Source organism: Suncus etruscus, chromosome 6 (genome assembly GCF_024139225.1).
Source record: "Suncus etruscus isolate mSunEtr1 chromosome 6, mSunEtr1.pri.cur, whole genome shotgun sequence".
Lineage (NCBI taxonomy): Eukaryota > Metazoa > Chordata > Mammalia > Eulipotyphla > Soricidae > Suncus > Suncus etruscus.
The window spans coordinates 132361975-132387211 of record NC_064853.1 but is presented as its reverse complement, the minus strand read 5'-3'; the positions used below and the strand labels follow the sequence as shown (position 1 = coordinate 132387211).

Genomic DNA, 25237 nt, shown 5'->3' with positions numbered 1-25237 from the left:
ATACTTATTCATTTTTGCATTGCTAGAATATTTGGGAAAGAATCCATACTTTATCACCTGGAACTGCTTCAAGTATTTCAAAATATTTTAATAAACCTTTTTGAATTATCAAATAATGCAACTTTTAAACAAATTTTACTATTATTATAAATATTTGCTCTTCATCCCTTGCCCAAAGGAAAACTATAAATCTTGTCTCAACTGAATGAACACCATTTATCATATTCATTTTGTTGTCAATACAATTATGAAAAGCCTTTGGCCTTTTCCCAAGGAAGCTGATTTGCTACTGAAACTCAATTATTATAAGCAAGGTTGGTAGCAAGCCGCCCGGTTTGGCAATCTTAACATGGCTTCCTGTATAAGTGACATTTTGCCCTCTATCCCTGACCCTAATAACACCAATGTCTTTGGTCAAATGGAGAAGACAATAGTTTCTAGTTCAAAACAAAACAGTAAGTTCCACAGCTTTCCTTTTGCTATTTTCTGCCATCTGCTGGACAAATGTTTCACTTCAGACAGGTGAAAAGAAGATGGAACTAAGTGAAGAACTGGAGGACACTTAATTAAAAACTTAAATCACAATATGTTCTATAAATTCTAGGCAGGTATTCTCATATTTGACCCCGAGGTGAAGGCGCTGATCTTGGTTTTGCTTTAAGATGCGGAAAAGGACGCAGGAGTGTTAGCTGTGCGGCACGAGTAGCCTAGTTCTGAGATCACCATCAATTTCTCAAAGAAGCTGAAGTTTGACTTTGTAAGCTTCTCTTTATTTATGTTTAGAAGGAGAAAAGGGCCATGCCATGATTCTAGCTATCCTTCATAGTTAGACTTATACTTTTGTGTTAAAACTGTTATATCCACACAAATGAATATCTATATGAGACCCGAGCTATGTTCAGGAGTCATTCCCAGTGGTGCCTGTGCGGGGACTGTGTGATATTGGGGATTGAAACAGGTTTGGACACATGCTCTATGGGAAAGTTCTAGCTTTAGTTCTTCGATGGACATATATGCTGATGATGTAGGTTTTAACAGTAATTGAAAGTATGTCAAGTGTTCAAAATCATGCTGAATACAAAACAACAACAACAACAACAACAACAACAACAAAAAAAACCCCACATGTCCAGATTCCTGTTAGTTATGTTTTTGGCTCCAGTAGGTGAAGGATGCCTTTAAAAATTTCTTTTGCGGGCCCGGAGAGATAGCACAGCTGCATTTGCCTTGCAAGCAGCAGATCCAGGACCTAAGGTGGTTGGTTCGAATCCTGGTGTCCCATGTGGTCCCCCGTGCCTGCCAGGAGCTATTTCTGAGCAGACAGCCAGGAGTAACCCCTGAGCACCGCCGGGTGTGGCCCAAAAAGCCCCCCCCCCAATTTTTTTTTCTTTTGCAATTAATTAAAAAAGCTTGATAGTTAAGAAACGTGTAACAACAAAATGAATAAAGAAACAACCAGCTTCACAGGATGTCTTCATGTCCTCCAACAGTTTTCCATGCAGAAATCATGAGAACTTTATATCTCATATATATGATCACATAAATCATGACTTCCTGTTTGAATCTAAGTAAATATTGGGATAACATTAATAGTAGACATTTACGACTACCAAATAAGGGCCAGACATTCGACAGCATATCACTATGGAATATCTCTTTTTCTTTAAGATGAAGAAGTGACGATTCAGGTAAAAGGATCTTTTAAGACTTACACAGCAAATGGAAGGCAGGGATTTGAAACCTGCTCTGTCCTGACACAAAAGTCCATGGTCTTTTTCACTCTTTTGGAGCATGACTTGTTGTGATATGCTCTGTCTGTCTGTCTGTCTGTCTATATAAAGCCTTGATAAAGGTAAATTTAAATTTTGTTACAAATGAAAAATCCAGACCCTTTAGTTCTCCCTTTTCATGCCCATTTGTATTTTTTTTTCTATTTTTGGGCCCACCCAGCAGTGCTTGGGGCTTACTCATGGCTCTATGCTCAGGGATTATTCCTGCCAGTGCTTGGGCGACCATATGAGGTGCTGGGAATTGAAACTGCTTTGACCACATGCAAGGCAAGTGCATTACCCACTGTACTATGACTCTGGCCCCCTTTTATATTTTCACAATGGTGAAAAACTGGCCTCAAAGAGAGAAAGAAACCTTTTCTGCCCCTCTGATATACAGTAGAAATTCAAATCTCCTCAAAAGGTACCAAAAGGTGGGACTCACCAAGTGGGGGGGGGCACAGACAATACAGAAACGAAGACCACCCTTGAAGCCCCAACAGAAGCAATCAACATGGGGATAGGATTTTTAAGCTGTCATTACTTCACGGCAGTGGAAAAGTGACCTCTCCGAACTGGTCTCCAAATGCTGTGCTCAGTTATCTGCACGCTGTCTGCCACTGTGCTGTAATTTTTAGCTGATTACACATTAGTTCATTTAGCTTTGTTTCCTCTTCCCTACTGTGCCATACTATTAAGCCAAAGTAAGGGGCCTGGCATCCCTCTGTGCACAGAGCTGGTATTGTCACAGTGTAATAAGGATACATCCAGTCAAACAGCATGGTGTAGCTGGTCTTTGTGTTCAGCGCAAAGGCAATCCCTCGAAGATCTCTTGCCAGCCTGATCAACATACGCTGTCAGTGGGAAAGAGACACAGTAATTGATTTTCACGTTAGCACAGAGCAGATGGGGTAATAATCAGGCAATAATGACCACATATCTGATTTTGATTCATTAGCTAAAATGTCTCGCTCAGACCCCTTTCTATAGAAAAACTAGACTCCGTAAACAAACAGGCCATCAGATCTGCTGACCAGCTCTACTTTGTTCTTAGAAATGAAGCTAAGTTCTATTTCCCATAGCTTAGGAGTATTTAGACTCCTAAATATTAAAATATAGCTTGCTTCTGAATAATGTCGAAGTAGGAAAAAAAGACAAGGATTATAATTTCACAGAAGAGAAACACATGGGGTCTAGACATTATTTAATTTCAAACAAATCTTAGGCTTGCATGGAATCAGTTCCATTAAACAATCTAAGGTTTATCCTGGAAGCAGACTGGCTCGCAAAGATCCTGATGGAAAATTCTTAGAAACTTAGGACAAAATAAAATTCCCCAGGTGATCTCTTGGTACTGTGGCACACATTATGGTGGTCACACTCTTCTAGCAAGCAATAAAGATTGTATATTTGATCTCAGGAGTCATGATTTTGAACCCTAGTTGTACTTAACTTGGAAAATCTTAGGTAAGGCAATTTATGAGACTCAGTGTTCTCATCTGTAAAATGGACTGGTGAGGCTTATTTAAGAGAGCAGCTGTGAGGCATAAATCTCACGAATTCATGTAAAAAAAATGCCTAACAAAAGCATGGTACATATATTGTATGTTCCATAAGTAGTTCTAATGGGGGGGGGGACTAACTAAAAGAAAGCTGATTTGTAATCTGAACTCTTAATTAAGCTGTCCTTAGGATGATGCTTGGGAAGAGAAAAAGAAAATTAATGAACAGATGCTAGAATGTCAGAACAAAGAACACAAATAAACATAATTGCAAAACAAGGGGTGGTATAATTGAGACATGCAACTGTGACTTCTGAAGAAACTGTTTCCCTGGAAATATATGGCTAGTAACTGGTCCCTGAACTTTTTTTCCACCACATTTTCTTTTCTTACAATTTGATAAATGAAAACCTCCCTGGGAAGGCATTTAAATGATCACTAAAGACTTGGAAGTGAAACTCATTTAATGCTAAGTAACGTTCAAATGGAGCAAATAATCTTGTCAGATGTTTTCTGTACTTTCTGATCCTTCTTATTCCTCAAAACACACACACTAAAAGGTGAACTTGTTTTAATAATATTTTGTTTCTATCCTGCCTCACAGTTTAGAGTGATGCTCCTCTGAATTCTGTACCTTACAAATCCTGAATGTTTCTGCTTCTTTTCCCACCTTTCATAGTTGAGCTGGTCCTTATCCTTCTGCATCTGGCCAATTTCCTGAGTTTTCTTGTATGACTTGCATTTTTCCTTTCAAGTAACTGATCTTCACCACCTGCTTCTTTTCTTTTCACCTTTCCACGCTCCCTGAAGCCTCCAGAACAAAATGCATCTTTCTTCTAAGAAATCTAGTTGGATCATGTAGTTTTGCAATCACTCTATTACAGTGGCCTTTATTATTTATTTATTTATTTATTTTTGTTTGTTTTTGGGTCATACCTGGTGGTGCTCAGGGGTTACTCCTGTCTCTGCACTCAGAAATTACTCCTGGCAGACTCAGGGGACCCTATAGCATGCCAGGAATTGAACCCAAATCGGCCTGTTAAATGTAAACACCCTACTCACTCTGCTATCACCTCAGCTCCTCTTTGGGTCTATTTTTATTAAGCACATTTAACAGCTACACTTTTTATAATCTGAGTTTTTGCATGTAACTATGGGCCCCTCATCATGCAACTCTGAATTAATAGGCATAACCCTCAAGTTCTTTTATGCCTAGTGCGAAGTGCTCACAACATATTAGACGCTTTCATTATTCAAAAATGTCCATATTTATTGTATCACACATTTGACAAGTTGCTCTAATGGACACATCTGTATAAAATGATGTCAGTGTTGTATTTTAAAAAGAGTACACATGTAACCCAATATTTAGGAACTAATATATAATTATGTGTATAACTAGAATGCATGTTTCTAATACATTAAATTGAGCAGGAAAACTTCTGCTGGCGTAGGGAGTGATTCCTTCTTTCCCCTCAGAACAGCAAGATTTCTGTGATGTTCCCTGAGAATATGCAAATTAACACTGGGGTGGCAAGGGGGTGGGGGTAATTCCCTCTGAAGCAGAACATGTTTAGTTCTTCGAGGAGGTCGACTGGCTACTCTACTCAACAGTTTCCAAGAGTTTAGAATGGTCTGGTTAAATTTTTTGGGAAAAGGAGCCATACTTTTCCATTGCACTTAAAATAGTAGTGAGGTTCATGTCCCTCTCTCTCCCTGCAAGTGGTAAACCCTTTAAGCACATGAGGGGCTCCCATTTTGTTCGGGAGAGGCTGCCTCGGGGCGCGGGGGTAAGCCTGGGGTCCTGAAGCTGAAGGATTCCTCTACGGAGAGTGAGTTCATGGAGAAAGTCAATGGGCGCCGCAGACCGCTGCACAGGCGAACAGTTGTCCGGGTGCCATGTGTGAGACGGATGGGCTGGGAAGCAGCTGAAATGCGGCTCGGTCCACCCTGACCCTCCAAAACAGGGTTTCTAATGGAAAGTCTGACAGACCCTTTCCTGTAGTGGCACTATTGGGGGCAGCTATAATATTATCCTCATAATTCTACGATATAATAACAACAAAGAAAAAGAAGGTGAAGGGTCATTGTGCTTTGTCTTTAGAATTAAGATGGCTGTCTTCATCCTTACAGCATACTCTTAATTCTGGAGACACATCTTAATAACCTCTAAATAGTTCCAACAAAAGAGCCGTGTCAGAGGAATGAGCAGGCCCCAAGGTGTTTCAACTGGAGTGTTTTCATCTGCCTTTATTGCTCTATCCCTCTCCAGAATTAAGGCAATAACCTGTGATAAATTATTCAGGAACTGCTACAGGGATCAAAGCAAAATCATTCTGTTAAAGTGCTGTTTGCAACATTTGGCACTTAGTGCGAAAACTTTTAATGTGCGCATGCTGAAAATCAAGGATTTAAATAATTTAACATTGTGGAGTTTTTACGAAGGGGCCTAAAGATAGCAGGTTCCTATTTAACTGCTCCTCTTCCTCACAAGTTTTCATTCATTTTCTTTAAAGACGATGACGTCATGGGCAAATCAAAAATGATGCACACGTCGGGGGAGTACTAGAGTCTTTTACTATGGCTACAACTACAGAGGGAAAAACACAGATTACGAACTAATGTTTTTGGGTTTTGTCAAGCATTTCCTTCCTTCCTTCCTTCCTTGACTCCCTCCCTGCACTTTGAAGCAAAAGCAAAAAAAAAAAACCAAACAAACAAAAAAAACCAAGACAAAATTCAATGTCTCTTCAATTTTATTAGGCCTAAGTAAGAAAACAAAGCTATACATTTAAGAGTTTTGCAGCATTTCTTATCCTCACAACTGTATTTCAATTTGGCAACACAGGCCCTTAATGTTTATGTTCGTCCTAAAATCTGCATGTGAAACATATCTATAAATAGGGAGTTAGAAAATGCTGGTAAGGATGGCAAATTAAATGAATTTGGCAGTCCTGCGGCATTTTCATGGAGATATTTTAACAGCATCACCTCCTGTGGATTGGAATACTAAATACTTTATTGAAGAACAAAACAGAACTGTTTTTATCTCGAGTACTTGCAAAACTAAGTACCTGAAAGCACTTTTGCATGTATTATTTATTCATCGTGATAGAAAAATAGCCCTAACCTAATAAATTACATTTAAAAGCATTTAGTGCAAAAGTTTTGTTTATGATAAAGCAACAGATTCAGTTCTTTATCGGTAGCTTAAAGCACCAAGTTTTCTTCATACAAATTAGACAGATGGTGCTTACAGTAGAATTTACTAAAGGTCTGTCACAACAAATGCAGCCAAGCTGCATATTTAATCACTGCAGAATCTTGTCTACCTGCAGCTGCCAACTGCTAATCCAATTTCCCTGATAAATGTGGCAAGAGACACGATCAGCAATAAAGAGCATCTAACTCCATTTTCCTGCAGGGCGTCTTTTGATGAACATTTAGGACGGAAGCACGGAGTGCACTGTGTGGCCTTGGTTCGTGGCAGCTGCATGCATTCTGAGGCACACTTCTCAGGTTACTCACTTAATTCTGCCACTATCATTACGTTGCTATTGATCTCAGTAGCTGTTGCCTACACAGCATTACTCTAGATGAAGCTGAATCAGGCAGTTATCATGCATCAAACTTGCTCAAAAGCCTGGAGATTTCCCCTTAATTACTTGTGATTTTATTTGCAAATACCGTTAAAGTGTAATCAAGCAGTCACTTTCCAGGGTCGTTAAGAACTTGCTGGTTTAGGGATATATCACTGGAACTCCATTGAAAATGACTCTTTGAAGATGGCTTCTATCAAATGAGATGGGATCACATCAAAACGGGTTTGGTGTATAATGAAATCTTCAAATGAGACAATGCAATTTTTATAAAGATGGTGTTTTTCAGTCTCACTGTTTCTTGTTGTCTTCAAGTGCACCAGTAACCACAGGAAGGCTGCAAAGGTTTTGCCAGGCATCAAGAATATGGGAAAGAGAGCTGAAAAATACAGCTCACTCCAGTAGAAATTCTTAAGAAGAATTTCAGAAAGATGGCAAATACCAAGATACCAAGTTTCTTTTTGATTAAAAAAAATAAACCTACTATATACTAATAAGATTTCATTTCAAAAACTCCGTGTTGGGGCTGGGCGGTGGCGCAAGAGGTAAGGTGCCTGCCTTGCCTGCACTAGCCTTGGATGGACCACAGTTCGATCCCCCGGCGTCCCATATGGTCCCCCAAGCCAGGAGCAACTTCTGAGCACATAGCCAGGAGTAACCCCTGAGCGTTACCGGGTGTGGCCCAAAAACCAAAAAAACAAAAAAACAAAAAAAAAAAAAAACAAAAAACTCCGTGTTACATTAAAAGGTATAGTATTTATTTGCAGAATATTTGCTGAGAGAATTACACTAAGATAATTAGCAAAGGCCATCTTTTCTTGGCTACTTTTCCCTCTTTTTTTTTTTTTTTGGATGGAAGAGGAGCTATACAAAGGGATGGTTAACTTTAAAAACAACAATAAACATATTCTAAATAACAATGAAACATGGCTCAGGCATCACCAGCAAAGGTAACCATTCTATGGAGTCCATTTATTAGTCCTTTAAAAATAACCATCGGTGTCAATCTATTTAATATAGCCCCGATACAGTATAATTTCAGAAGAATACTATTTCTATTTAGCAGACCTCCTGCTCCCAGCCCCCACATTAAAATATGGGTCTGTTTTGTTGCAAACAGCTTGCTACACTTAAGGATTTTACTAATAAAACATAATGTTGTCTTAGATATTATGACTGTTGCCACAGCTGAACTGACTTGTCAAATCAATCCTAATATGGCTCCCACAGGCACATAAAAACCTTATTTAGCTATCAGTTATCCTAATCACTTTGTTCAGTTTAAGAATGCAATACTTCAAGACCAGTGCCTATTTATACATATATGCCTAGCCATTTAATAAAGTCTTGATTTATATAAATTCTTGTTTAAAATATTTAGCGATATAGTGTTTTAGCATCTGTATGTTTATGTAATCTTCTGTATAAATATGTTGAAGCATACAGGGCAAGGTGGAGGAGGGGATGAGATGAAAAGTGGCGAACCCACGAGAAACCTTCTTTTACAGAGACTTAATTGCCAGAAGAGAGAGTCCGGGCCACCTAATCACAAACTAACTAGTTGGCTAGTCATAGGCTCCATAGGTTCCAAGCACAACTTGATAGAATACTAGGAAAAAATACTCTGATAGAAAGCACTTAAAGAAATATTAATATGAATGTACTCAAAGAGTACTCATATGAAAAATACTCAAAGAAAGATACGCTGTGATCCGAAAGGCCAGACGGAGGAAGAGCAGAGGGCTCACAGATCGGCAGCATTCTTTTCTGCGTCTAGCTATACTGGAAGGTACAAAACCCTCTTCCTTCATGCTTGCCAACAAACCTACCTTTACCTCATCTTGTTTAAAGTTGTTGTTGAATATCTGTAATATTGTTTCAAAACAGACTGTGAGAGGCAGGATAAAGTTCTCAAATTCGTCTTCATCTTCGCCTACGAGAGAGACAAAAGGCTCAGCATGGTTGAATAAGCATGCTACGGCACATTAGTGTGGCCGTGAGTGCAGCATTCAGGCTTAACAAGGTCGCAGGCTCAGAATGCACTCACACCCGTGCCACATTTTCTCTGGCTCGTTGAATATTCTGGTGTTTTTCCATCTCTTTAGAACCAAATGAAATAGCCAAATTACTTACCGGCCTTTTTTTTTTTTTCCCTTTCCCTTCTTTATTGGCTCAAATGGACTCTAGCCCCAGGCATTACATCCCTTCAGCTCTGGGGCTCCCCAGAGTTTCCCTCATGCCTCCAGGATAGCCACTTTCCAAGCTGCAGTGAAAAGTGTCTTATCCTGTTTCCTTGGTGCCAAGGCTCTAAAGGACTCAGACTCAGGTGCCCGGATAGCTTTAAATTATGACTCTTTTATTTATGTCCTTTATTTTATATTAATTTGTTAAAGAGCTGGCAGGGAATCTTTTCTCTTACAAAGAGGAATGGGGTCCCTTATGGGTCACTGGGATTTGAAGTCCATTCTCCACTTCTTCTGGCACTAAGCTTCCCTTTATAAAGAGGCAGGAAAGGACACATTTTTTTTTCTTTTCTTTTTTTCCTTTTCACCTTACAAATAGCCTGTGGATTCCTGAAGGATTCTGCCAGGGTTAAGTTTTCACATCAAATATATATGTATGTATATGTATACATACACACAGAACATATATGTATGTGTGATAACCTTTATAGATAATATATAAATATCTACATAGTGCATATATATATATGTACACAGAAACTGACAATTCATGCCATACTATTTTTCAAAGGGACTTCATATAAACAATAAATTTGGGTCTCTCGCCAAGCCTATGCTCCAGGGAGCGAAGAGCCTGTTACTGAAGGCACAGGCGTGGGTAGGTTAAGTGGCCAGTGAAGGAACACAGGCCACTGAAGATGGAATGAGATGGTCCAGACCTGATTTTTATGCTGTCTGCTGAAAGAGCCCTAGGAAGGAAAAGAGATGTCAGAGAAGAAACTTTGTAGTTCTCCATATCTGGACCTGAGTCTACCAGGACCCATATTTTTTAGGAACCTTCTCCATCCCAGACCTACGGGAACAGAAGTTGGGTGTGTGTCCAGAAATTCCATGTGCATCAATGTATGAGGAAGGTCAGTGTGTCTACAGAGGCAGAATGGAGGAATGGCCAAGGGCAGAGATAGAGTTGGGCAAGATCAGACTGGGATTCTTCTGCCGGATGAGGGTGGTGCTGGCTGAACCCCATCATCTTTACTTCCATTGCACTTCATTGCCTTTCCAACTTCATTTCTGGAGTCTCATGGAATCAAGTCAGGGCTGGCTTAATCCACAGAGAATATCAAGGGGGTCACTGCGTCTTTCCTGGTTTTCTGTTATGGATGAGTCAGGAGTCAGTCTCCTCAGTGAAGGTATATGGGGAGGCTGGAGTCTGACCACCTGGTGAGGGACTATGTGGTTCATTTCATACAAATGGTGCTAGGCCCCGTGAGCCTAGCAGAAGCTATTCTTGTTCCTCAGAATCCAGGCTAGCATGCTTGAGTTCCCATTGAGTGTTCTGGAGAGTTGCATCAGGAACTCCCGGTCTTCCTCTGGATTCTATAGCAATGACTCTTGGTACAGAGTACTTTTCAGGCCATTCAGTCAGGCATACAGCTGATAACATCTTTGACATCATTGCTCCCTGCAGACACATGGGAATTCAGGGCGGTCAACTCTGGTTCTTTCCACTAGCTCATGGTGTCAGTATCTAACTTTGCCTGGGAGAGCCAAGACCATGTGTATCTGTATATAGGTGCCATGTGGCCAGTGACCAGCAACCAGGGTAGGGCCTATCTCTTGCATTCTGTCCCATTGTGGAACTTACAAACCAATAAGGGGCCCTCAGCTACATAAGGATCAGAAGACCTCTCCTTAAGGGATAGTGTGAACCCCAGGTATACAGGACAGAAGCTTCTCAATAAACAAATATTATTGACAACTCTAGCATTGGCATTGGGAATAGGACCTAGTTGATTGTAGGAAAGTAAGTTCTGGTAACTGCACTCACACTCTATCCAGTGTGTTCCCCCATCCAGCTCCCAAAAAGCTCCCTGAGGAAGGAACTTTGTCTGTTTTGACCATAGCAGGTCAGTAAGGCCAAAAGAGCTGGGGCGTGGCTCTAGGAAGGGATCTGGGTCAGAAATATATTAGGTCTCACACTCATCACCTCACCAGCTCAACAATGTCGCATGGCACTACCACAGCTACAAACAGCTTCAGAGAGGCTCAAAGGATTTCAGCCTTTGATTTCAGCTCAAAGGATCATCAGTCTTTGCTGATTATGTCTGTGGCTGGGAAGCCCCCCTGCCCCCAATCAAGGGCCCTGCTTTCCTCCCAAGCAGAATCTGGCTAGGGCTCTGAGAATTCCAAGTGAAGTCTGGGGCACAGAATCTTGAGTGTGTCCCAGTATCATTATAGGGTCTCCCAAGTACCACCAGGAGTGATCCCTGAGTTTTGCCAATGTAGCCCCCAAACTGACATAGAATTAAAGGAAAGAGAATCCTTGGCCATCAGTGGAGTTTGAGGGAGCATCGTTCCCAGCAAAATGTGTGTACTGCAGTCACTGTTCTCAGCTACTGCAGCAGGAGCTCGTGCTATCAACTGAGTTGCAGAGCCAGTCACCTTTGTCCACACCACATCGACAACTGTATACAGCAGCTATAGGCTGTGGACCCCAACTCCCAGCTGTGTACATCGGTACAGGAATTGGTGACTATTTCTGACAAGAAAGAAAGAAAAAATCTTTACCCTACCTTCTAGACTTTCATAATCAAATATGCAGTAATACATTTTGTACCGTGTATATATGCTCATTTTAGCAATGATAATTGAAACTGTCAGTTAAAAAAACCCTCCTAATCTGATAAAGACTCAGAAACAATGCAAAGTGCCAATTTATATTTTTACTGGCATCAGGGAGAGTAAATATTAACATAACACTGTAGGTTCTTAGTCATGTGTAGATGAGATGATAAATTCTTTAGCTTTTGGATAAATCCCAAAGCTAATTATGTCTATGGGATTTCTCAGAAGCTGACTCAACAGAAGGGGACTCACTGTGCAAGTCTCTATCCCCCTTCGGAGAAGCCACAGTGAAGATACAAATAATATGTTTTAGTGTATTGGTCTTCAAGTATTTCACTTGCAGGGCGCTTCATTCGTTATCTGGTACAATTTAGAACCTCCAATGGTGAGAATGTGAATCAGTGCAGCCATTGTAGACAGAGATGCAGGCATACTGGAAAACACGGACTGGTAGATTATCAAAAATTGAACCCCAGAGCTGTCATTTTGCTACAGCTATCATGCCTGGGTAAAAATATGTAGGTAAAAACCATGTTCATGATTGCATCATTTCCTACACAGTCAGTGAGCCTGCACCATGGGCTTTGGAAACCTGCTGGCAAGGAAGAAAATTCAGACCAACAAGGTTGTCTGCAAACAGGGAACTCCAGAGACAGAATGGAGAGTTAGTGGATTGCCTCTCCTCCTCTGGCAGGAGTGGTTATGAGGACTGAATGTACTGTAGGGTGCAACTTCTCCTTCTGGGGCGATAAGAAAATCTGAGAAATAGATAGGATAGCGGTCGTACATCAACATGTGAGTATTCTAAATACAGTAAAAGCCACCAAGGGGCCAGAGTAATAGCACAGTGGGTAGGGCGTTTGCCTTGCCTGAGGCCAACCTGGGTTAGATCCCTGGCATATCATATAATCCCCGAGCCTGTCATCAGGACTGATTTCTTTCTTTTTTTTTGGGGGGGGGGGCACACCCAGCGGTGCTCAGGGGTTACTCCTGGCTGTCTGCTCAGAAATAGCTCCTGGCAGGCACAGGGGACCATATGGGACACCGGGATTCGAACCAACCACCTTTGGTTCTGGATCAGCTGCTTGCAAGGCAAACGCCGCTGTGCTATCTCTCCGGGCCCAGGACTGATTTCTGATCGCAGATCCAGGAGTAACTCCTATGCAGTGCTGGGTATGCCCCCCTCCCCCCCAAAAAAAGCCACTAAACTGCACTTTAAAAGGGTGAAGTTTCAATTTGTTTTTGGGCCACATCCAACAAAGCTGAGTGATTGTGGGGGGGAGGGAATGTGGTGCTGAAGATTAAATTGGGGCCTCCTATGTAGAAAGCATGTATTCCAACTCATTGAGCTATGTCTCGGATCACTAAAAAAGGCAAATGTTATAAAAATCATCACAAATATAAAAATCTGGCTTCCTCTCTCCCCTCATGTACTTTACAAGTAATAAAGAACTGTGAAACCTCTTATTTCTTCAAAGTGAAAGTTGGATTATTGGGGGTTTGGAGAGTGATCCGAAAGTAATATAAACAATTATAGTAATAATTGGAGCTGGAGCGACAGTACAGTGGGTACTTGCCTTACATACCACTGACCCAGATTTTGATTCCCAGCACCCTATGAGATACCCTGAACCAGGAAAGAGTGAGCTTTGGTCTCTGAGCTCAAAGTCAGGATTAAGTCTTGAACACAGCTGGGTGTAGTCCCCGTTAATGTCTGAAATTCGTGACAAGGAGTGTGGTGTCAGGGTGGTAGGCAGAATAAAACCCTTCAGCCCCAAGAAGTTAAGCCTTAAGCCCTGGGTCCTGTGAGTAAATGACAGGCTTTAGGACGAATAGGAATTAAGAAATGCTGGTCCACTACTTGGAAGTAAACGCCTACCCCAGATTATCTGGTGGACTAGTTGTGATCACAAAGATCTCTGCAAGAGTTGGGAGGGACAATGAGAAGGGAAGCCTAAGAGGAGCCATCTGACTGGGTCATGGAGAGGGAAAAAGGGGTGGAGAGCTGGGTCCCTCTCTGCCACCCACGAAAGTGGTCAATTGTTGTTTTTAGCCTCTGAAAAAAATGTGTGCTTGTGACACAAAACTTGCAAGAAAGAACTGCTTGGGAATTTTGCCCTCTGGAGATGTGAAGCAACATGTATTATTGACGCAGTTAAGTCTGAGGTCACTCACTGGAAGCAGCAGTGACGGGGGAGAATCAGCAAAGGTGGGGCCGGATGTGGACAGCACAGCTCTGACAAAGAGGAGCCTAGGGAGGACAGACAGACTGACAGACGGTGCTGAAATTCTTCTTTGAACTGTGCCCAACTCGGAGCTCAGAGCAGGCTCTTTGGGTAGGCTCACATCACCTGTTTTCCCTGGGCTCCATGCACACGAGGCTTCTCAAGTTCCACTAGGCCCCAATTGCAGGATCTGCGATTGGTTAGGACTCTCCACCTTAGCCAGACTTCTGTTCTTCATCTTCACTGCCCTCTGGACTGCACGCAGGGGTCTCAAACTCAATTGACCTGGGGGCCGCAGGAGGCAAAGTCGGGGTGATCCTTGAGTGCAGTCAGTAGTAAGCCTTGAACATTGGGGGGTGTGACCCAAACAACTAAAACAAAACAAGATTCCTTTAGGGCAGGGCCACAAAATGTTGTATGAGGGCCGTTTGCGGCCCAGAGGCCGAGAGTTTGAGACCCCTGGTAGGGCCTCAGGCTGGCTGTAAAACGACACCAGGCTCAGGCAAAGCAGAGGAGTGTCTTAGTATCTGTGGGGCCATGGCTTCAGTTCTTGCTCAGAGGAGAAAGTAACTGAAGGCTGCCCCAGGAGTACTGAGCTAGCCTTCTCCAAAGCAGTCTGTGCCCTGTGCTCCAGACATACTGTTTCCAATTTCCTTGATGTCTCCAGGATTTGTTTTTGTTTGGTTTTGTTTTGGTTTTGGGGGAACACCCAGAAATCAGGGGTTCCTCCTGGCTTGGCATGTAGGACTCACTCTGGATGATGTTTCAGGGACATAGGGGATCAAACCTGGATTGACCACCATGCAAGGCAAGCAATTTATTTACTGTACTATCTCCAATCCCATGAAGGCTTATTTTGTGTGAGGGACTGTTCTGGGCCCTATTCTACACATCTTTATTTTGGTTAGATCACATGCCACTCTTCAAGGTGGATATCTCCATGTAGTAGAAAACTGAGGAGCTCTTGAGTGACTCTCCCAAGGGAACTGGAATATTTATTCTAGTTTCCAGAAAGAAAAGACAAACAGAACCACATACCCCATGTGTGGTAGACACAGTGCTCCTGCCCTGGAAGTCCCTTTCCCAAAGCATCCCTCCCCTTGGGGTACGCTGGACTCTCCACCCTCAAAACCAGGTAAGTTATTAAAAAACTGGATCTAGACTTAATGGGCTGCTTTCTGCCTACAGGGCCAGCCTAATTAGTCTTAATGATCTCATTATAGATTCTAAGTATTTCCAGCTGCTTCTTTAGCCCTGATTGCCCACTCCCTGCCCACCCCCACCCCCAGATGTCTTTTTTCCAGATAGTATCTGCCAAGTCCTGAACACGCGTGATCTATTGAGTTTCTCTTCCTATCAGAACATTAGCCACTTATGATCAAGATTTCCACTTGCTAAATTTTTCCAAGAAAAATTTTATCCACAAGGGGGGAAAAATGTTTTGGCCAATGATCAGACAAGAGGACAAATTTTAAAAATGATATGGGATTTCCTGGCCTGAGAGATGTAATTTACATATATAAGGTAAATAATAAACCTGATAAAAAGTGAATCTGTTTATTTCAGATAGTTGGAAAGTAATTTCTCCTTCTGTCTCCTTCTCACTGCCTCTAAGCCTTACATAAATCATTGGGTACAAATAAAAATGAGGACCACAAAGTTACATTTCCCAACTGGTTGAGAAAGTGAAAGGTGAAATTATAGCTTAGCAAAAGTGAGGGAGACAGCATGGCAGAGGGTGGACATGGTGTATGACTGGCCCTGGAAAGTGACTCAGCCTCCCTGCCCCTCAGTTTTCCAGTTTCAATAAGACCAGATGCATGCAAGGTCTTGTGATCACCAGATAGGATAATGAATGTGAAGGTCAGTCTGCAAATGATTCATCTGTGAACCAATGATATTATTAATAAAAAGAAGGGAAGTTGCCTTCCTTTGGATATTTTCACTTCTCTCTTTAGTAGCTGTTTTGTTTTCAGTCTCCCCTCTTTGTTCACACTGTTTATTTGTTGGGTAAACTTTCTCACATTTAACGTGGAGCTCTCTTGGGTGCAATGACCTGCTAGAAACTGCAGCAACATGTTCTTAAGAATTTGTTTGTTTTTGTTTTTGGGCCACACCTCCTGATTCTGTGCTCAGAAATTACTCCTGGCAGGCTCGAACAACCATATGGGAAGCCATAGATTGAACCTGGGTTTGCTGCTTGCAAGGCAAAAGCCCTGCCTGCTGTGTTACCGCTTTGGCCCAGTTTCTTAGGAATTTGAGTGACTGATACATACCTTAAATACAACTGTTAAAGACTTGTAATTCACATAGGTCTCAATAGAAATTATATATATAAATATAAATAATTTGAGTGACTGAGAAGGGCCCTGCTTGGACTAAGATGCTGTCCACATGCTTCTAGTCTGAATTCAGAGTAAGGAGTGATCAAGATCTGCCCAAGAAAAAACCTGTTGGTTTTTGGTGGGCAATCCTGAATTGTGGTCAGTCAAAACTTAATTTGCAACCAACAATATTTAGTTCTTGATCAAACAAGAACCTTTGTTAGAGCTTTGTCTTCACTTCCTCTCTCCAATAGTTGTCAACTCAATCGCTCTCCATTCGAATTAAACAAAATAGAACAAAAAAGGGTTTTTATTTATTCCAGTGCTTCATACTGAACAGCTCCCCAGAGGTCCTCCACTTACGGGCGAGGGTAACACTATCTTTCCTTTAGTTTATTAGATTGACTAAAGCTAATTTACAACTATCTTAGGGAACTTTAAGTGATTCTTGGAAGGGCTGACATGCAGGCACACACACAGGCAGGGTGAGTCACCTGTTTATCTGCCAGGCTTGAGTTCATGGCAGGACCCTGGGCATTTGTATCTTAGACAGAAAACTGCAATGCCAGCATGTAGCAGCATCTGGTATGACCCTGATGATGAAATGCTTTCAATTCTCTTCTTTATACAAGGGAACATTGTGTCTAGTTTAGCCAAGGAGCAATTTGATAAAAATGGTACAACTGATTATTGCCCCCTCCAAAAGGCCCCATTTTTTATCTGAAATACAACCTGGGGCATATAGCATCTAATTAAATTCATACAAAGTACAGACTATTGAATAGAAATCAAAATGCTTCTCAAAGTAAATACCAATTAATGTTACACCCAATTTCTTTCCCTTTTCCTAATAATTCCAATGTTCATGACTTATATACAAAATATATTCAATCTATATACAAAATATATTCAATCTATTTTGTAGGATTCAATTAGAGCATGCAGTATATTTTAATCCAAGATTCATATCCAATGCTCTACAAGTAAGCTGGTTAGGTGCACTCTTTTACTGATTCTTAGAAATAAATTTCCTTGTCAAATTGGTGTTTGCTTCATTTGAGAAGGAACCTCATTATCTAATATTTTTCCCCACCCACCCCCATTTAGTACAGGGATCTGTGTTTCTTTTGAGCATCACTCCCTCTCATTTCCTAATGTTTACAACAGTGAACACACAACAGAACACTATTAGGCCACTGAGAGAGAATTCTGAGAGTCATGGACCAGTCAATCTAGTTTGTGAGGCAAACCTTCAAAGAATAAAACTGCTCAGCAGGCAAAAACGGTCATCTACAAAGTCCAAACACTTGGAAGTGAAAGCAACTAGTGACCAACAGAGCACAAGCATGGCCCAGGCACACACTCCCCTCACTTTTTTTTTTTTAATTTTGGTTTTTGGGCCACACCGGGTGATGCTCAGGGGTTACTACTGGCTATGCACTCAGAAATCACTCCTGGCTTGGGAGACCACATGGGATGCTGGGGGATTGAACCACAGTCCTTCCTGGTCAGCTGCGTGCAAGGCAAATGTCTGACCGCTGCACTATTGCTACAGCCCCCTTACTTCACTTTTTTTTGGGGAGGGCCACACCCGGTAACGCTCAGGGGTTACTCCTGGCTATGCGCTCAGAAGTTGCTCCTGGCTTCTTGGGGGACCATATGGGACACCGGGGGATAGAACCGCGGTCCGTCCAAGGCTAGCGCAGGCAAAGCAGGCACCTTACCTCAAGCGCCACTGCCCGGCCCCCCTTACTTCACTTCTTAAAGCAGCAAAAACCTACCTGGTGTGTTTTTTCTTAGAGGGGTCAATAATCCAAGCTACTTCCAGGAAGCACCTGACCAGGAGCTGTGAGGATGGCATCAGAGCAGCAGTTGTCTGTCTGCAATTCAATCAGCAACTGCTGGGTGAGCACCTGCAGTGCACAGGGCAAAGACTGCCTGGAGTGTTTAAGGACGAAGCAGTGTCTGAGCCTTGAGGGAGCTCAACATACTTGCATAATAGAGTGACTCCTGGTTCTACACATGTAACACATATGTATCTATTTCTGAAAGGGTTCAAAGCTCCAGAGTTGGGGAGTTAGCTAGTGGCACAACACATGACTGGCATGTATGTGAGAGTTGTGGAGTCCTGGCACCTTAGGGATCCTGATAAGTTTCACAAGTGAATTGATTTTAAGTTTTATCAACATCCAGATTTAGTTTTACGGATCATCTCTCTCATGTAAGTGGGCATGTCCATACAGCCTTGTTTCCCCTAAAGAATTTATATGAGCAGTGTAACGCATTTCCTTTTATTCCTACTTTATGAGGTAACAGTGGTTTGCAAAACTATTTTAGGAGTACAAGTTTGAATGTGCTTTACCATCTTATGCCCACCGCCCAGGTGCCAATATCCTTCCAACTGCAATCCACTGGACACTGTGGTGAGTGTCCAATGGTCTGTTTGCATTTGGCTTTGTCTGTTCCACTGCATGACACCCCACATGAGTGACACCCTCTGATAATTTTCTTTCTTCCTCAGACTGATTTTATTTTCCATGACTCTCCCAGTTCCATCCAGGCTATAGCAAATGGTGTATTTTTATCTTTTATTCTAGCTGGGTAGTATTCTGCTGCATATTACTTTCGGTTTTTTATTTTGTCCCTTCCCTCCCTCCCTCCCTCCCTCCCTCCCTCCCTCCCTCCCTCCCTTCCTCCCTCCCTCCCTCCCTCCCTTCCTTCCTTCCTTCCTTCCTTCCTTCCTTCCTTCCTTCCTTCCTTCCTTCCTTCCTTCCTTCCTTCCTTCCTTCCTTCCTTCCTTCCTCCCTCTCTCCCTCCCTTTCTCCCTCCCTCCCTTCTACAAAAATCTGAAATAAGCTTTGAATTGAAAAATTACCAATACAGGGCTGAAGTGATTGTACAGCAGGTAGGGTGCTTGCCTTATAATGTGGCTGACCCAAGATCATTCCCCCTAAGCACGAAGTGTGGCCTCCAAAACCCCCAAATTTGTATTTTATATTGTTATGGATTAAATATTTCAATCCTGGGAAACCCAAAAGTTCTGTTAGTGATTCAGAGTGAGGCATTTTGAAGTTGAGTTTCTCATTCTTCAGTTTCCATTGAGTAAGTGGCCCAGTATAAGGAGTTGTCATTGAGGCCATGTATGCAGTAGAAAGTTGGGGATGCCACTCTACAGTCAGGAATCAAAAGGAGGCACAGGAGGGGCTATGGACACTGAGGACATGTAGGGTCCTGCTGGTAAATTGCTGAAGATGTCACGGGGGAATCTTTTGTCTAGAAAAACCACATGAGAAAGAGCCTTGGTCTGTTCACTCCATTCCCAACTGAAGATGAGCATGACCTGGGTCTATTTCTAGAAAATCGTCTGGCCACTTCTTTCCCCTTGGGTTGCTCCAATTTCTTTTTCTGTGTTGGACATGGTGAGCTATTAAAAAGGGGCACTTTAAAAAGTTTGAGAAATAGATGATGTCGAGGCAGGGTTCAGGGTCTTCTGTGAGTCCTCTCAGCTGGAGAAGGCAGAGGATAAGATCCTGGAGGGCAGGGCGGGGGGTGGGGTGGATGTGGTGCACTTTGGGCTGCTGTCTTGGACAGTGACATGGAGCCGGCCATGGCTCCTCTCTCTGGGGCAGCGCTGAGAGGTGACGTGGGCCAGCACGCCGTGTGCAAAGCTGTCACTCAGCAGCATCTCCCACTTGCCTAAGGTAGCAGATGATTGGGCTTTGCATGCTTGGTTTACACTCTTCAAATATTTATAGACAGTTCTCATTGCCTCCGGCTCTCGTTGTCACTTAGCCAAGTTATACATACACGGTTCTTTTAATCTTTTCTAGAAATCAATCCTATGAAGCTCCTTAATCATTCTACCTGCATAGCTCTCTACCTTTGGCTGTTTGTCTTTCTGAACATGTATTCTGTTGGAAGCAGAGAGGATTTAAGTCACCTCTCCATGTCAAGGTGCAAATGTCTCTTACGTGAAAGATATAATTATCTTCTTTCCTTTTCAATGGTCATGTTGAAAGACTTCATATTTAAGGTGATGTATCAGCCAATAATTGTAAGAGAAACGGAAGAAGTAGCCACAGTCCTATATGCTATTAATGATATAACCACCTTGCCTGTGTCCATGAGCTGAAAATTCAGTATCCAAACAACTGGGGGGACAGGAAGGCAGAGTGCCATGGTCACCACAGGGTGGTAGGAGAAGCTACTGGAGAGATCTGAGGCTGTCAGTGTTTCAATGTCATGTCAAAGTGAGTACTGTTCCTACCATAGAAGTAATGTATGAAATGACAGCTGCTCAAAAATGAGAACTGATGTCTACAGTCTAATACTTGAAGGAAATGTTTAAAATTCTAAATAATTTAATTTAAAACACTTCTGACACTTTTTTGGGGGTGGTAGTGGAGAAGCAATGATGGGAATTGAACAAAGGGCATGTGTTCTACAGCCAAGTACTCCTAGCTCCTTCATTTAAGACCTCTATTGATCCATCCTCCATCCCACTCCAGGCATGGTCTCAGACATCTGCACAGTTCAACACTATCTCATTTGATATGACATAAAAATTCATGTATTTTATTGTCTTCAATTCTAGTTTTTTGTTTGTTTTTGGGCCACACCCAGTGACACTTAGTGGTTATTCCTAGCTCTGAGCTCAGAAATCGCTCCTGGCTCAGGGAACCATATGGGATGTCAGGGATCAAACCACAATCCATTCTAGGTCAGCCTCCAGCAAGGCAAATGCCCTTCCACTGTGCCACTGCTCCTGCCCCCAAATCTAGTTTTTAATGACTGTAGACTATTCTATCTGGTGAGAAGATGTGTGATGATATTATAATTCCTCATTGTTGGGCATTTACACATTTATAATTTTTTTCTATGGGCAAAATGTCATACCAAAGGATATCTATATTTAAATGTTATAAAAGATCATTCTAAAGTTCATAAAAATAAAATGAATGGCTTGTAGCACAGTCAGATCAAGTTTGAGAGGCTGGAGAGATAGAATAGCAAATAGGGTGCTTGCCTCACACATAGCCAACCTGAGTTCAATCCCTAACACCCCATATGATATCCCAAGTCCTTCTAGGAGTGACTCCAAAGTGCAAAGTTAGTAGTAAAACCTGAGTACTGCTGGGTGTGGCCCCTAAACCAAACCCTCCCCACAAAGGAAGAAAAACTGAGATGTATGAATGAAGCAAGGAAGTAATGCCAATACTATTTAAAATGAACGATGCCACCTTAAATACTAAAATATGTCCTGTGGCACTGATGCTAACAAGGAACGCTCATTTAGTTGTAGAAAACTGCTGGCAAATAAGTGCTGACACTAGTACTAAGGTAGCACTCTGCTTCTTTATTCACGGTCTGTGTAGATCCTTATTAATCAGGCCGTTCTCCTTACCTAGATCGACCATCAGAAGGCAGTAAGGGCAATGTAGAAAGTGGTTCAGCACCTGTAGTCACTCAGACTGTACCTGTCACCGATGCCCAGAAAAGGGAAGTGTTCACTCTGATGAGAGAAAAAGCAGCCAAATTAAGGATACGGTTCTGGCACCACACACAATGTGCCAAGAATTAAGTCAAGGAAATAAGGCTTACAGTGTGATTTTTCAGCATAAATTTCACAGCATCTATTTTCACAAGTTTTTTTTAAAAGGATATAGGTAATAGAAGTTAAGGAATCTTGGAAGATAGAGCAGTCTTATCATTATATAGAATATATCACTCCTACTGTAATGATATTAATTTTTATAAAGAAGAAATTGAGCCCTGGATTTCAGAGTACTCCCCCCCCCCCACACACAACACCTTAGCCAGGGGTAGACCCTGAGTACCCAACAGGTATGGCCCAAAAACCAAAAACTAAAAAAAAAAAAAGATAATCTATTATTAACCAATGCAATTACTTCTATCTTATACATATTCTAGTTATGGGAAGGAAGAATGAATTTAGTAATTAAAACAAAAATTCTTTACTATTAAAACCTTGATAGTGGAAAATTAAAACTGACCCTTTTTATATTTTTGGGTGTACTTGAGAACTTTTTTACTTAATATCATTTCATAATAAAATAATTATAAAAGACCCATCATAGGCTATCAAGAGAGAGAAAATGATTCATTTCTAAGGAATAATGAGCTCAGTAGAAATGTAAAAGAAGTCTGCTTTAAAGGACTTTTTGTGAGAGGATGCAGCAGAATACTAGTAAGAGAATGTAGCAGATTACAGACACAAGTGGTGAAGGAAAGCATTGGAGGACCAAGGCTGTTATTCCACCTAAACTACCCCACTGTGCAATTAAATATTAAGTATTATTTATCATCCAGAGAAATGAAGAGATTCACACAACCATGGACTGACAGCGCTCAGATTTGAAGTTTGACACTGAAGATCACATTCATTTTATTTTACTTAATCTTTATATAAGCACCATGATTACAAGCATGATTGTAGTTGGGTTTCAGTCATAAAGAGAACACCCCCTTCACCAGTGAAACTTTCCCACCAACAATGCCCCCCACTCCTTCCCAACCCCTGCCTGTATTCGAGACAGGCATTCGACTTCTCTCACTCATTGACCATTGTCATGCTAGTTGTTACTGTCGTTGTTTCCCTAACTGCACTCACCACTCTCTGTGGTGAGCTTCATATTGTGAGCCAGTCCTTCCAGCCCTCATGAAGATCACATTCTTTTGACTATACAACAACTCTATTATTACCTGACCGGTCCGATGCAGAGTATGAATAATACTGAGAAGTTCAGATTATGCTCAGAAAGCCCAAATTAAATTCTGGATAATGCTGTTATTAAAAAAAGGGGGGGAGCTGATGTGGTCTCAGAGAAGATCTTTTTAGTATGCAGACACATTCATTTTTGTTTGTTTTGGGGACACACTCGGCTGTGCTCTGGGCTTACTCCTGGCACTGCATTCATAGATCATTCTGGTCATGCTCTGGGGGGTTGGTGGGAATTGAAACTGGGTTGGTTGTGTACAAGACAAGCTGTTCTATGGCTCTGGTGTCACATCTTCTTGTTGACCCCAGTCATTTGCTCCACTACAGCTGGGGCATCTCTTGATCATTCCTTGCATACTACCTCAGGCCTTTCTTCCAGGCTGTCACAGACACCTGTGGTATGGGGAGGTAGCTCAAAGGACTACAGTGCAGTTCTTGCATGCAAGTGGGAGCATTGAGTTTGGCTCCTGGCCTGGCATGGGCCCCTGAACATGGCCCAATGTAGCATCTCTGGGTGTGTTTCCTAGATCCCTTGAGCACTGTTTGGTGTCCTCCTCATCATCTATGGTTCCATTCATGTTTCAGTGAAGACACAGATTTCTTTCCTTTCCACCATCCACAAAGCCAAAACTGTAGAGTCTACGGTAGACTGTCTCAGGACAGAGGCACATAAGCCTAATTCTAATTCTAAGGCTTCAGCCAGTTATGGGCATAAAAGCACAGAAAATGCACTGGATCATGGCCAGGAAGCCTGGGCTTTGTCTTTGGCTTCAGTAGGCCATTTAGTCAGCTACAGAAATCATCAGTGCAGTGTTAGCCATGCCGAGTTTTGGCTTCCCTTGCCAACCAAGGAGGCTGAAACTCAAAGCAAGTGATCCTGCAGGATGGGCTGTGAGAATAAAATGCAAAAAATGGCTTCACCTTTCCACAGGCAGAAAGACACAGAGAGGTAGAGGATGGATGTGCAAAATGTTTATTCTGTGCAAGGTAAAGTCCTCACAATCCCACAATATGGAAAGAGGAAAGAGAAAGGAGGAAACAGGAAGGAAAGGAAAGAAGGAAAGAAGGAGGGAGAAATAGAAATAGAGAGTTCACAGGCTTCAGACTGAACTCCTCTGACTCAAGCAGCCATGGCCTTGGCTTGCCTAATAGTATCTGCATGGCTCACTGGGACATGTGTCTAGGCCCTTGCTAAGGGTGGGCTCATGGCATGCACTGGCACCCTGCTGTCTCAGTGGTGGCCCAAGGCCCTGTGTGCTGAGGAAAACAGGATCGAGGCTCATGGCAATGCAGAACATCTTTCCCTTTCTACAGAATTGCAGATTTGGTGATATGTGTATATACGTATTTATTTGTTTTGACCAGAATTACTGGGCAGGAGAAGAGTTGCCACTCAGACATCACCACCCATTCAAAGATCGACCAATAAAGGAAGGAATGTCTTGTGTCTTGAGTGATTATCATTTATATGTCTTAGAATGGCGACGCCAAAAGTGACAGGGTCTATGGGTGATAAGAACACTGTCATTAATAGGGATCTTCCTGTCAGTACTGTTAATAAACAGCAAGTCCTGTGTTGACAAGAGAATATTTATGGCAGCAATAAACAGAACATTCACAGGAAGACTCTCCCCTGCCAAAGACACATTTTTTGCAGAACTGCATCTGTGCACTTTGTATCAAGGCCAGTCTCTCTGCCTTTTAATTACATTCTAGAGGGGGAAAAACTATTATGGATGAAATTTTGCTTTTTTCAATAAGGAAAAAACGAATGCTCTTCATTTGAATATTTATATTTCCTTGTAGGAATTAAATTCAAAGCAAGTTATATATCTCTTAAGAGGGTCTGTGATGTTTTTTGGTAGAAAAATTTATAAATGTTATTTATATTATCATCTTATTCTTTTCTAAGAGATTAGGGTTCTTATCAGCTGTGCCATTTTATTTGGGTGAGAGTGTTTTATTTTGGTGGCAGTGCCAATTTGAGTCCAAAGGCCTACTTGAAACCATTCACATTGGTAAATGTGCTCATGGTAGTTAACTGGTGGTGAAAGAACCAATCCAGTTAGTGAGAGAATTTAGTAGGGAACACACAGAAAACTAAAACATTGAAGTCAAAAAGTACAACTACTTTTGTTACTAGGTTGTATCCTATCCAGAACAAAGTGAGAAATAAGGAAAAGGCATTGGGGAGCATGGAGTAGCCCCTCCCTCAATTATAGAGTAAAGGCCATGTTTTCCTGCTGGGTTGGGAAATTAGTTACGGCAACT

The 25237-nt window shown here is 41.9% G+C and overlaps 1 protein-coding gene across 1 annotated transcript in view; it reads right to left on the bottom strand.

Moving 5' to 3' along the window:
• RANBP17 (RAN binding protein 17) overlaps window positions 1-25237 on the bottom strand; it is a gene marked incomplete at its 5' end in the record, with an annotated part of 271440 nt that overhangs the window by 59170 nt on the left and 187033 nt on the right. Inside the window, 5 exon segments of the mRNA XM_049775658.1 lie at window positions 2535-2623; window positions 8700-8803; window positions 21632-21652; window positions 21655-21739; window positions 21829-21880. Of these exon segments, the coding sequence (XP_049631615.1) occupies window positions 2535-2623; window positions 8700-8803; window positions 21632-21652; window positions 21655-21739; window positions 21829-21880 (351 nt within the window).